The sequence below is a fragment of the Stegodyphus dumicola genome, chromosome 3 (genome assembly GCF_044657685.1).
Source record: "Stegodyphus dumicola isolate Sdum_Otavi_A_Nest chromosome 3, ASM4465768v1".
NCBI classification, from domain to species: Eukaryota; Metazoa; Arthropoda; class Arachnida; order Araneae; family Eresidae; genus Stegodyphus; species Stegodyphus dumicola.
This window is the reverse complement of record NC_140770.1, coordinates 271,678,908-271,691,641: the sequence shown is the minus strand read 5'-3', so window position 1 is coordinate 271,691,641 and position 12,734 is coordinate 271,678,908. Positions and strand designations below refer to the sequence as shown.

General features: G+C 35.0%; 1 protein-coding gene across 1 annotated transcript in view; it reads left to right on the top strand.

Moving 5' to 3' along the window:
• Positions 1-2,609: 2,609 nt before the first annotated feature.
• Positions 2,610-12,734, top strand: part of LOC118202522 (complement factor B-like) — a 115,012-nt gene continuing 104,887 nt past the window's right edge. The window contains exons 1-2 of the mRNA XM_085814144.1: positions 2,610-2,704; positions 12,182-12,268. Of these exons, the coding sequence (XP_085670270.1) occupies positions 12,193-12,268 (76 nt within the window). The 5' untranslated portion in view covers positions 2,610-2,704; positions 12,182-12,192. The remainder of the gene's footprint in view (positions 2,705-12,181; positions 12,269-12,734) is intronic.

Genomic DNA, 12,734 nt, shown 5'->3' with positions numbered 1-12,734 from the left:
TGCGGGGAGACAGAGTCAGTTTATTCTACAGTACTCGCGGTAAATTAGAAATTCGCGTATTCGCGTAGCTGATTTTGCTAGTGATTTAAGTGTAGCATTTATTTAGAGGTTTAAATCTGGATGAGTTATTTTAATTGGGATTATTTTATATAAATTTTAATAGGTTAAGTAAATTAAGATTAAGATAATTGAGATTGTAATGGCAGATAAGATGTGCATACTTAGAGTAAACTTTAAGTTAGGTGAAATAACAACATATTAAGTTGCAAGGAAAAGTTAAGATTGTCTGGGTGGTGACACTCGTGATGGTAGCTGGAGATGTCAGAGGAGAGGTCTAGGTAAAGGGCTATAAAATATGCTTAGTACGGGAGTAGAACCAATGAACATGTCTAGATTAGGTCTAGCGGGAAGTAGTAGTTTAGGTGGTTCTCGGGTTAAGCCCGTGAAGTGCTGGTAATTTGGATAGAGTCCTAAACAAGCAAGAAAACTCGCTTAGGCTTCCTATGGAAGATGTTAAAGGTTCTGTCCATGACAGCCCTAGTTTACTTGGCAGAGCTAGGCTCTCCCGGATCATAAGCAAGTATAGTATGCAAGATAGGATTGTCTATCTGCGCTAAGCGCTTAAAGAATTTAGCCGGAAATAGGCGTCAAAGGGAAGAATTTGGAAATTTGAATGCATCACTTTAGTCCGCACATACCAGTGAACATTTGAGAGTATCCCGAGCGTAACATGCTGGAAGATTTGAATTTTCTTGAGGTGTGAGTTGGCAGCAGTGGACCATACTATTGCAGCATAGGTCAGTATGGGTCTGATGGTACTTGTATATAGCAGTAACTTGTTTTGTAGAGAGAGAGGTGGCTTCTTCCAGAGATTAGTTTCATGAGTTGACATCTTACAGTCTTGGCTTTAGATATGGTTTTGGAGATGTGGATCCCACAGTGTAGCTTAGCATTCAGATGTACTCCCTAGTACTTGTATGATTCCACCCAAGGAATATCTTCATCGAAGAGCTTGAGTGGAGGAAGTAGATTGTGAACATTCCTCTTTCTGGATAGGAAAACGGTGGCGGCACTCTTAGAGATATTGACTGAGGTCATCCCCATGTGTATTTTTTGCTGTATGCGCGTTCAGAGTTGTCTAACTGTTCAGAGTGGTATAATTAGTCATCACTAATTTACGGACAACTCGATTTCGATTTTGTTCTCGGGTCCTCCCTGTTATGGAAATGAAGCGAGCTTATCACTCTGGTGCTGCTAAACGTAAGATAAAGGCCGCTGAAGAAGCTTTCATTGCGTCGCAGAAAGGAGCTTTGTTGACTATGTCGCTAGATTCACAGATCCAACAGCTTCTAGCCGCGACGCTATTGATAGTACGCCTGCTGCCGGTACATCATCAAAATAAAATGCAACAATGGTAGTAAATGATGCTTTTGCTGACGAACAAATACCCGCTATTCTCGATGAGAAAGTGAGTCAGCAGCCAGGTCACCGGAAAGAAGATGAATGCGGATAATAGTTCAGCAACGCGTGATGAAATGAGGCTCGGTGAGGGTGACAATGAGCAACAAGACCGGTGTTAGGGTCTTTGTATGAAGCTGATTAAACGATTGCTGCTGGCAGTGCTGGTCATTTGCATTCGCTGCCAGTACAAGACATTGAATATGCCAAAAAGTTTCTCCATCTGCTATACACACAGGGTAGGGCATCGCCTTGGAACCTGACTTGAGTGACTGCGTCATCTTATAATATAGTGAAGAACAAGAAAAACGGCACAAGGACCGTGTCTCCCAGAGTGTTTCTTTTGACTTGAAAGATCCAGGAACATAGCCTTCATACATCTATGAATCCAAGCGAATTATCGTTTCTGAGGAGGGTCTTTTATCCCAAAGTTTTACAATAAATAAAAAAATTCAAATGTTCTTTCGGAAATGGCCAATTAACTCGCAGCCCGGTCGATCCAGTCACAGCTAATGAGGAGTTACACTTGTGTGTACTTTTGAAATAATACTTTCCCCTCTCCCTTTCTTTTTTACTAAAAAGTTTCTGTAAAATGTAAATAATCAAAACTGCTGCTCAAACAGATTTTTTTTTTTTCAAAATGATGAAAAATTACTCAGAATTAAAGACATGCATTTAATTTAATCAATTGAATTTATATATTTTTAAAAAATGCAAGTGTATTTTAAAATCCTGCTTTCTAATCCGGTATTTTACCGAACATAGGTTTTAAATTTTGCATTCATTAAAAATTTTGAGTACATTTCTTATTATTATTCTCATCCGAAGGATTAAAGAAAATTTAGGATTCGCACCATCTCTAGATTTTTAGTATGTTACTTTCACTGTCGGTTACAAGAGTTTAATAAATTCAAGAGACTGAATTTAATGTAACAGAATAAGAAATAAATATTTCAATTAGCATTTAAGAGTCAATGTGAAAGTAAAAATTCTCAGTATGTTTGCTTCCTTTGATTCCCATATTATCAGATGATCGGCGGCAAATATGTTCCTGAAGTGTCGAATGATGTTATCTCATCTCTTGACCTCTTACTTCAGAAAATAAATTTCCTACCCGATAAGATTTAAAAAATATAAAAGTCACACTGGTTTTCGCAAGAGCTCGCTCCTCATTGCTATTGTCAGTGTTCTGTTTTCAAGAAAGAGGAATACGTATATTTGAGGAAATCAAAAACATTAACCACCGGTGAGTTTCACTTTTATTTCATTTCTAATGTGCGACACCTTCCAGTATAGCTTTCATTCAATATATCATTTTACAACTAACGCAGAAATTCATGAAAAATTTTTAAAACTAGGCTAGTGAATCACTGCAGATATCAAATGTCGAAATTCTTTGCGATTTTAAGTAAGCTATATTTTTTACTTCCTTGTACGAAGTAAAAAGGAAGTATTCTAATCGCGAAAAGCTTCAGGCAGCATATTTCAACGAAAATATCCATTTTGACCGCTATCGAATGCAATTTAAGGATGCTTTTGCGTGACATCTGTATGTAAGGACAGAATAAAAGACTCCTGTCCTCCAAAAAAAATTATAAAACTGCTTTAAAATGAATTCTGAAGAGAAATTTTCGTGGCGTCTGAACGTATGTACGTACGTATCTCGCATAACTCAAAAACGAGCCTCAGAACGTTGAAATTTTGTTTATAGGACTACTATAACATGTAGATGTGCACCTCGTATTTTGATTGCAATCGGCAGCACCAAACGTATATAAATATGTATATCCACTCTGTTACTCGGCTCAGTGATCTCAGTTTGTTTATTCTTATATGTTTGTAAACTGTACATTTTTTCCTTTAAAAATTATTGAATTATGTTTAAAAGCTGTTTAAGTGCGGTTAAGTTTTAAATGACATGGCGGGCATATTTGTTTACATTTAAAACAGCAGAAAAGTAGATTTGTTGCCAATCTAGAGAGACTAAGCTTCGCAACAACAAAGATAACGCCTTCATTTATTATTGCGAATTAAATCATGCTTAATCCTTTCTGGAATTTTTTCGAGGAAATAACCGTTTAAGATCTACTTCGTAATTTTTAATGCAGATATTTTGAGTTTTTATGTATTTTTGCCTTGTCGCGGAGTGAGAACTGAATTAATTGAATGAGAAATACTAAATCGTCTGTGAAAAACTGTTTCCTTTTTTTTTTGTTTGCTTAATTTCTTTTATAAATCTTTCTATAGATATATTAGAGTATTTGAATAGAATATGTGGCAATGATTAGGTAATTCTTCAAATGATATAAATTTGTTAAAGTCACGGCACCAATGTTCTGTTTCTATACCGTGCCGCGAGAATCACGGCACCAATGTTGTGTTACTACTTCCTCTTAGCGAGGAAACTAATGCAGAAACAGACAGGTGAAACCGTAACTAACTAAATACCAACTGAGAACTAAATTCTTAAGAGTTAGCTAATTTCCACATTTTTAGTGATCGTATAAATGAAAATAAAGTACAAATTGCGTTGTGTATTAAGCATCCGGGACCGTGCCGTGAGAGGATCGAATAAACAAGATGTAAAATCAATAAACACATAAAAGATATACAGAAAATATAAGTAATAGGTTTCCAGATTAAAATACAAGTTTATTCAAATTCCTCAACAATTACAATTAAATCTTATCCTAATCAGAGACTCAATCTTCTTATTTTAGTTAAAGGTTTCTTATTAAGATACAGTTCAATTTTCTTATTTTACACAGAGGTGAATTCTTCAATTTATCATTTTCTTTTTTTTTTTTTTTGTTACATTTAAATCAATGATTTGCAAATCTACTGTATGACTCTTTTAATTTAACATGAACCACTGCAGTAATTTCTAAGAGGTTAAAAGAAACATATTATCTGCAATTCAACATCTGTTCTAAGGATGATTACACAAACAAATTATATTTTTACATCCTATTTCATATTAAGACTTACAGGTTTGTCTCGGTAAATTAAGAAGGGAAAAGGGAGGCAATTTAGTCCTTTAGAATTAATTTAAAGATTCAAAGTTGTTTTTAAAATTCCAAGGAAGTTTCTGGAACCTTACTTAAAGTTCAGGCATACGTCAAACACAGAAAAAAGGACTTATCTTAGGTAGACATCTTGAAGTGGAGAACTTGTGTCCTAATACCACGCTGTCGACGAACGGCACTGCCCCTCGGTTACAAATCAAAGTTTTAGAGTATATCGTCTTGTCCTGGCACTATTGGCGAAACACACGGCCGGTAACTGGTTTTTCTAACGACGAAGAATTTTCACTCTGGAAGGCAAGAGAACTGCTGCCCCGCACGGCTGCCTGCCTGGACTTACAGCTCCAACAGGACATCATAGACTATGAAGTGAGGTATTTTTTTATACAAGCCCGAAAGACATTGTCCTCGGTTTTCAGATAATGGCATAGAGCAAATCTGCGGCCGGATAGCATAACTGCCGTTCCCTGTCGTAAGCACAACTGGATGAATAACTACCCTCCTTTATTCATCACCAGAAATTTAACTTCCACACCTCACCTTCGAAAATTCGGGCCAAAAGTCTTAAATCTTTCAGCAAAAACTCATCCATTCTTCAATCTCGCCTCTTAGCCAAAACGCGGCCGGGGAGCATATTTGCCGCTCCCCGCCGGAAACACATCACGAAAATTACATCTCCTTTTCTATCGCTGAACCCAAGAGCAAGTTCGAAGTTATAGTCTTAGTCAAAGGTCAGTCCAAAAGTAAGTCCAAAGAGTAAGTCAAAAAAGTAAGTCCAAAAGTCTTTAAATCTTACAGCAAAACTCGTCCACTCTTCAATTTCGCCCTTTTGCCAAAACGCGGCCGGGGAGCATATTTGCCGCTCCCCGCCGGAAACACATCTCACGACGTAAATTACATCTCCTCCTTTCTATCGCTCAACCCAAGAGCAAGTTTCAAAAGTAAGTCCTAAGAGTAAGTGATTCAAACTCAAATTTTCTTAGTCTCCTTCACAAACGCGGGCTCCCACAATGGCTTCATTTATCACCCCCTTAATCTGGACAAAATTTGCGTTTCTTTCCCAGAATGACAGAATTAGGGTGATCACACATGCGCCCTTCTTCACTTAGCCAACAACCGGACCCACGATCGCCAAAATTCGAATGACTTACACGAAGATTAAGTGGCAACCTCTGACTCTTCTGTCACGTACTTCCTGTCCTAAGGTCAATTGCACAAAGAAATTTCTTCTAGAACATTCTAAAGGACAAAACGCGCGAAATCATGACTTAGCAAAATCGCCTCCTTTCCCTGCTTCTTTTCACAATGAATCAAAGCTTGGACAAAAATTACAAATAAAAGGAAAATAAATAATATTCTTTGAAACTAAATAATATTCCCAGAAGCATCTGTTTTTCCCCAAAATTAAAGCATTAAAATAAAAATTCAGAATCAAATAAAATTAAGACTTTCTTAAATCAGAAAATCATTCACCTAGTTTTTTATAACGCGATCAGAGAATTATCTACACAACACATTTTGTGCATTCTGAGTTATAATATGAACGAAATTTAATACTGTTGAATGAACCTAGCGCCAGAGTATCGTTATGTTAAACAAATAGAGTGAATTTTAAGGAATGCATTTATTGTATTGTGGTTTATGCGTTGTCGGCGAAGTAGATTTAATTCAATCCAATAAGTTTAAACGAAATGGAAAAAAAAAAAAAAAAAAAAAAAAAAAAATGCGTATAATTTAATTTTCCTTACAAGGAAGTCATGTGGTGTACACATCAGATATTTTTCTTTGAAAATAGGTCTGAAAAACGGGTTCGTCTTATAAGTTGATGCTCAGTTTTTGTTTGCATTCATTTCTGGAAATTTCTCTATCCTGTGGTGTATTATCATTTGAATGGTATAACGTTTTATCTAATATTATGTGCACTAATCAACAATGCTTAGAATATAACATTCATATAAGTGAGAGTATTCATGCCAATATTGTATTTGACAAAGGCGTTAATATGTTCAACATCAGTAACATTTCTCAGAGGGTTTCAAGATAGAGCAATGTGACACCTATACGGTGTAAATCACAATCTAGAACAATTCGTGTATTTATCAGAGTGAACATAAACAATAAAACAATTCAGTAATTTCAAATAACAAAATTGCGTTCTGTTATTAACAATCGTGCAATAACCCGTTCAAATACTGAAGTAAAAATTAGTAAAAATTCATTAAAATGAAAAACAATACAAAAGTAAGTAAATCAAACTAACGTTTATTTTGGTGATTTAATAGTATAAAGTTACAATTGGTAAGGTGGTGGCTGGTCATCAAAATTAGTTGAAGAACAAATAAGAAAATAAAACATACCTTTAACATTAACTAACATAACCATGAGCGGAGGGCCCTGCTCCTTTAAAGTTGCAATAAACACAATATGAACTTTTAAGCAACTGAAAATGGCAAAAATAAAAAAAAATTAAAGTCGCATCAAACTCATCTTTGTATACTGAAAAGAAATATTAGCGGAAGTAAACAATCAACATCGGTTTGCACTGGTAGGGAGAACTTTGACATTCAAATTTTTATAATACTTCAAATTATACATTTAAAATTTTTAGTGAAAATGGCAAACACGATGTAGAAGTTACCACTGCAGTTTATTTTATTTGGAGTTGATTTAAAAGAAAATGTATTTTATTAAAAAAATCTATAATGTTTTCGTGCGTAAAAGTTTTTAATATTAAAATATTCATCTTATTTTTCGTTCAGGTAGAAAATATTGCCCATATAAAAAACTCCATCAAATTTCAAATATATACCATTAGCCATTTTTAAAATATCATGCGCGCAAGGTGGAAATATGACGAAAATTTTTGTCACAAAGCGGATTAAATTACAAAAATACGGGTGTGAACAAATTCTAGTATGTCTGGAAAACACTTGTGGAAAACTGTATTTTAGAGTCAAATAAATATTAGAACAGGTGCAGTTGTCATAAAATTAATTAGTTTCATTAATGTAAGTAAAAATAAATACTAGAAGTAAAATATATAAAACAGATACAAGTAAATAAAAGAAAAATAAATACACGTAAATAAATATTAACTAACCTTTATTATAAAAGCATAAATATCATTTACCATTGAATTCAGTGCAACCTAGTAACAAAACTTAAAGATTTTAGACATTTTTCTAAACTGTTTGATGTTTCGAATTTTTTTAGGATATTTTCAATTCTTTCATCCAATTTTACATATGCTTTTTTCCCTTTTTATTCCAGCGTCGTCTAATTCTCTGGCTTTCAAATTAAAAGACAATTTTTGTTTTTCTTCTTTCAGTATTTTAACTAATAAGTGTACATTAGGCTGGTTTCTGGTAGCGATTGCATTTAATTTGGAATTCCACCTCTCAGCAGAATTATTTATCCTATGATGCTGTCCATATGCATTCCATATGCATACTTTAATGGGCATATTTGGATTGTCCATCCACTGCTCGACAAAATAATCAATGGATGTGGTACGTTTGTCAATGCTAAAATATTTTCCCCATAAAATGCTCTAAGCATCATCTATGTGTTCTGTTGGCAAGTAAGCTAATGCAGAAATCAATCTGCAAAGATTTCTTATAATCTTCATTCTCTTTATGTTCCTTTACTAGACTCATTTCTTGTATCTTACGCCACAAATATTGATTAAAATGAAAGTTACAACCGGAAATAGTCTAACTGAGAAATTCTAACATACAGCTATTGATGGCTGCGGCTTCAAAATCCAAATTTATAATCTCCGGCTTCCACTTAGGACACCAACGTTTCACTTCCTGAAAGATTGCAATGCAAGTTGCTTGTCTCTTATCAGGCAGAAATGCAAAAAGCGCAGGATAAATGTTGGCCTCAGTTGCTGATCTCCTTAAGTCGACAGCTCTTTTCTTCACATATATTTGAGCAAATTGTTTCGGACAACTTTTAAATGTTCCATCTAAGAAAAAAAGTCTCCGTTTTCCAAACGGTAACTAGATTCTTCTCATCCAAATGCTAAACTCCTGTTATGTTGGTTATTTTTAAAGTCTAAACGGATAAAGTTTTTCCCTCCATTAAAAAGTATAAGTGTATTGTTTGCAAACTGACTGTCGTTAGCATTTTGGAGATTTCGGGTAGCTTCCAAAGCTTTTCTCCTCTCCTTACTTAAAACAGTCTTGGCACTCGAATATATCGGTGTTTTATTAACGAAATAATAACCTTTCTGATATAATTCTGAAAGTTAATATTCTTGAAATATCTGAGCAACGGGAACCGATGTTTCTTCTCGGACTCTTTTTCTGTAAGTCTCTAACTTCCTTTTAACTTCGATCTCCGCAATGTTGGGCACGCAGGAATGCTCAGTTTTCTTCACTACTTCGTATTGAAAATTTGTCTTTACATTTCCTTTACAACGATGTGTCTTTTCTTTTACACATACCCAACTCATTCCTAATGTATTTTTCGATGTAAACGGTGTGGGTAATCATCTAAAACTAAACATTCTATTTCTTTTTTTGTCGAGAGTAATTTTGAAATGGCTATTGGTTCCATCACATATGTTTTCGACACTATAAAACGACATACACACTTCATAAGGATCAAACATCTACTGAGAAATTGAGAAAAATCTTTTCCCTTAAAAGTATCGACTTATCTCTACACCAGGTGCAAAGCTCGAAACCACACAGCAGATGACATGTGACTGATTAGGGAAACAACACAATAGGTGGAAGAATGTCCGCTCTGCCCACCCAGCTATCCTCATGTGTCCGCTGTACCCATTGTCCGCTCTGAGCACATAACCTCCAAAGCAAGTTATATTATGTAATCAGATGTAAAATGTTGGAAGTAATTGCTTTTGAAATAAATAAAATATACCAGTTTTTGCAACAATCACATATTTGAAGATCATAAGGGGTTTAAGGTGTATGAACCCCTTAAAAATACGATAGGCGGGACAACGTAAATTCACTCAGCAATTTTAAAAAATATAACTTTTAAGTAATTTTTAAACAAAAAGTCGTTCATGCGCATAATAGAAAACTTAGCACTGTCAAACTACAAGACATGTAATTTTTCAAAAATTTTACATGTCAAAAAGCGCTGCAAACATATGTAAAAGCATACATAATACATAAAAAGCACAAACATTTCTCAAAAGTTTTATAAAAAGGCTTTCATGCAGGCAAAATAGTCTTTCACCGTATCGAGATTCACATCACATATATCATAATCAAAACAGCATACATTTATCAAAGTAAGCAATTAAGATTTGTAAAAACACAAATAGACGATTTCAAATGAAATTATAGCATATCTAATCAAATTTCTGTCTCATGTACTAAGCTGTAAAGTTTGACGTAGCAAATAATCTTCAAAGTCAAAAGCACGTAAAAAGCGGCAAATTTAAAAAAAATTCAGTAAATACTACTTCAGTACAGATACAGTAACCAATTTGTTATACGCAGGAAAAGGAATACAATACGCAGGAAAAGTCAAAATTCAATAATAAACGTACTTGCGTAGTTAGGCCTAGCATGATCGATCCAGAAGGCTCTTCAATTTGCACAAAAATCTTCTCGCACAGAATAAATTCTCATTAAAATACTTTCGAAGCACAATGCACACACAAAAGTTCAAGTTAAATCACACAGATACCAAAAAGCAAGCACAAAATTCAAGAGCTCCAAAAAAATTACGCAAACATCAGTGACGCCGGACATGGCGTAGAACCAACCATGCAGCCGACGGTGTCAGTGCGGGACGACTAGCAACATCGCATACAGCATCAAAAGTGGCAACCATGTAACATTTGACCATGGCGAACAGGACAATAACGTTCAACAAGATGCAGGTTTGCGCAAGGAACACTGCAGGCCATTGTGCATGGTGATTTGGAGATGACAAATGTGTGTGCAAATTCGGTGGACCTTGGACCTCGAACAAAGATCTCGGACTACGCCGAGCTTGACAACATGAAGGACGCAGCCAAGGTCCAACATGTTGAATCTTCTCCCGAATTGCATGCAGTTGTCCATAGGTGATGCACCAACACCATCACAGATGGGTTTACCAAAGTCCTTCGGGACCTCTCAGCCCGATGGCAGAAGTGTATTGACATGGGCCGAGATTATACTTAACTGATGCAGTATCAGTCTTTTGTTAATAAATTGTATTCCACTCTGTGGCGGGATTTGTGTCATTCATTTCTGTGTGATTTGAATATATTCTGAGCATAAGCTGTTCATTCAAATAACGAAGATTTATCAGAAAATAATATTCGCCGCCGCAGATCCTCCTGATCCTTCTGCTGCTCGCCCTCGTAGTGTTGTTCCTCCTCCTGCTGCTACTCCTCCTCCTGCTTCTGCTCGTCCTCCTCCCGCTGCTGCTTCTCTTCCTGCTCGTGTAGGAGCAATAGCAAGAGGAGGAGCAGCAGGAAGAGGAGCGGCAGCCGGAGGAAGGGCAGCAGCAGGACGAGAAGGATCAGCAGCAGCAGGAGGAGGAGAGGGAAGAGTAGCAGGTGAATCTATGCAGGAACCGTTTTAAAACATCTTGCCAGTGACAGAAGCTGAATAGTAAGCAATTTATTGCGAATTCTTTGTAGCTCCGCCGTTCTGGAGCCCCAATCTCCTACACCATACATAATTATGGGAATAATTACTGCGTCATAAATGGACTTTTTTCTTGTAAGAGACAAAACATCAGAGGAGAAATTTCTTTTCCTAAAATAATAGAATAGATCTAGTCCTTTTTTGTACTTCTTTGAAATGCAATTCTAAATTTACCATCTATCAAGACTCCTAGATATTTAAAATGATTGACTCTTTTTAAAAGATTCCCTTCGAACCTTAATTTGAGAGGCCTAGTTTATATCCCTCTCTTAGGAAAAAAAGTCTTTGTACTTAAAATCTTAATTTCTCCTTCTCCTCTCATGTTTTAAGAATTTCACCAACCAAAGAGAAGCGGGATGCCAGTTTCTCCGAGACATTATATATAACATATAGTTTGTTATCTGCATAACAGATGACTTCGACTCCAGGAGGAAGAGTAATTTTTACTAAATTATAAATAACATCATTCCAGAGCAGCGGAGCACTAGACAAGCCCTGATGACATCTTCTATAGAAGGTGTCTCGACTCTAAAATCCATAGCATAAGAATATAACACTTTCCTTTCACTAAAGTAAACACAAAATATCTTGGAATTGTTTTCTGGTATTTTAAAGCTTTCAAAGGTCTAAAATAGGCGATGACCAAATAACTAAATCAAAGGCCTTTGAAACATCAAGTGAAATAACTGCAACATGATAATCAACCTTTTTTTGTACAATAGTAGTGAAACTGTGTTAAGTAAACACCATATGCAAAATCAGTGTGCCAACTTCATTAATTATTGAAGTTTTTCCAAATAATCCATGCGATTATTCAATACTGTTATTTTTCATGGAAAAAATATAGGTCAGTTTCTTTCTTACCACGACTGCTGATACTTATACTCGCAATAACTTTCCAATGCTCACGAAGTAAATTATCTAATTTTTTTTTTTCAAAATCAGTATGTATCAGTATCATCATAAATATTTTTGGTGTAAAAATATTTGTTTAATGTTTCACTAAAAAGGTTATTTATAGTGCAATATTAAATACGTATTTCTAAAATATTTACACTTTCGGAAATTTTGTTTTAGATGGAGATATAATGTCGCAAGTTCGTATGCATCACTTGGTGCTTGAGATCTGTGTGGTCACAGTTCTCCTGCAAATGGCCTTAGGAGGTAAGACTTTATATTTCATTCCGTAAGATATTTACAACGATTTTTTGAATTAAAATTACACGATTTTTTAATTGTTTTGTATGTAAAAAATACTTTGTCTGTTGCATTCTTTATTATTATGTTGTATTTTACAATGCTGATATTGCCTTTCTACGTTATATACAAAAATCATTTAGTTTAAAAATTTCATGACAACGAGCATGAAATTTTTATGTATACTGTTGTATGCAGACATATACAGGCAAAAAGGAATATAAACATAGGTAGGTCCAAAACATTTTCGGCCTGATATATTTCTGTGGAATATAGAGAAAATTCCAATAGCTTGTTTTCAATATAATCCATTTGTACTGCAGTAAGTTTATACTTTTTTTACATCTCCTGAGCAGCATTGCTGTTATCCTGAAAGATTAATTTGAGTGTTTTTTACACAAAGATCAGATTTAATTTCGATAATAGCTAATAA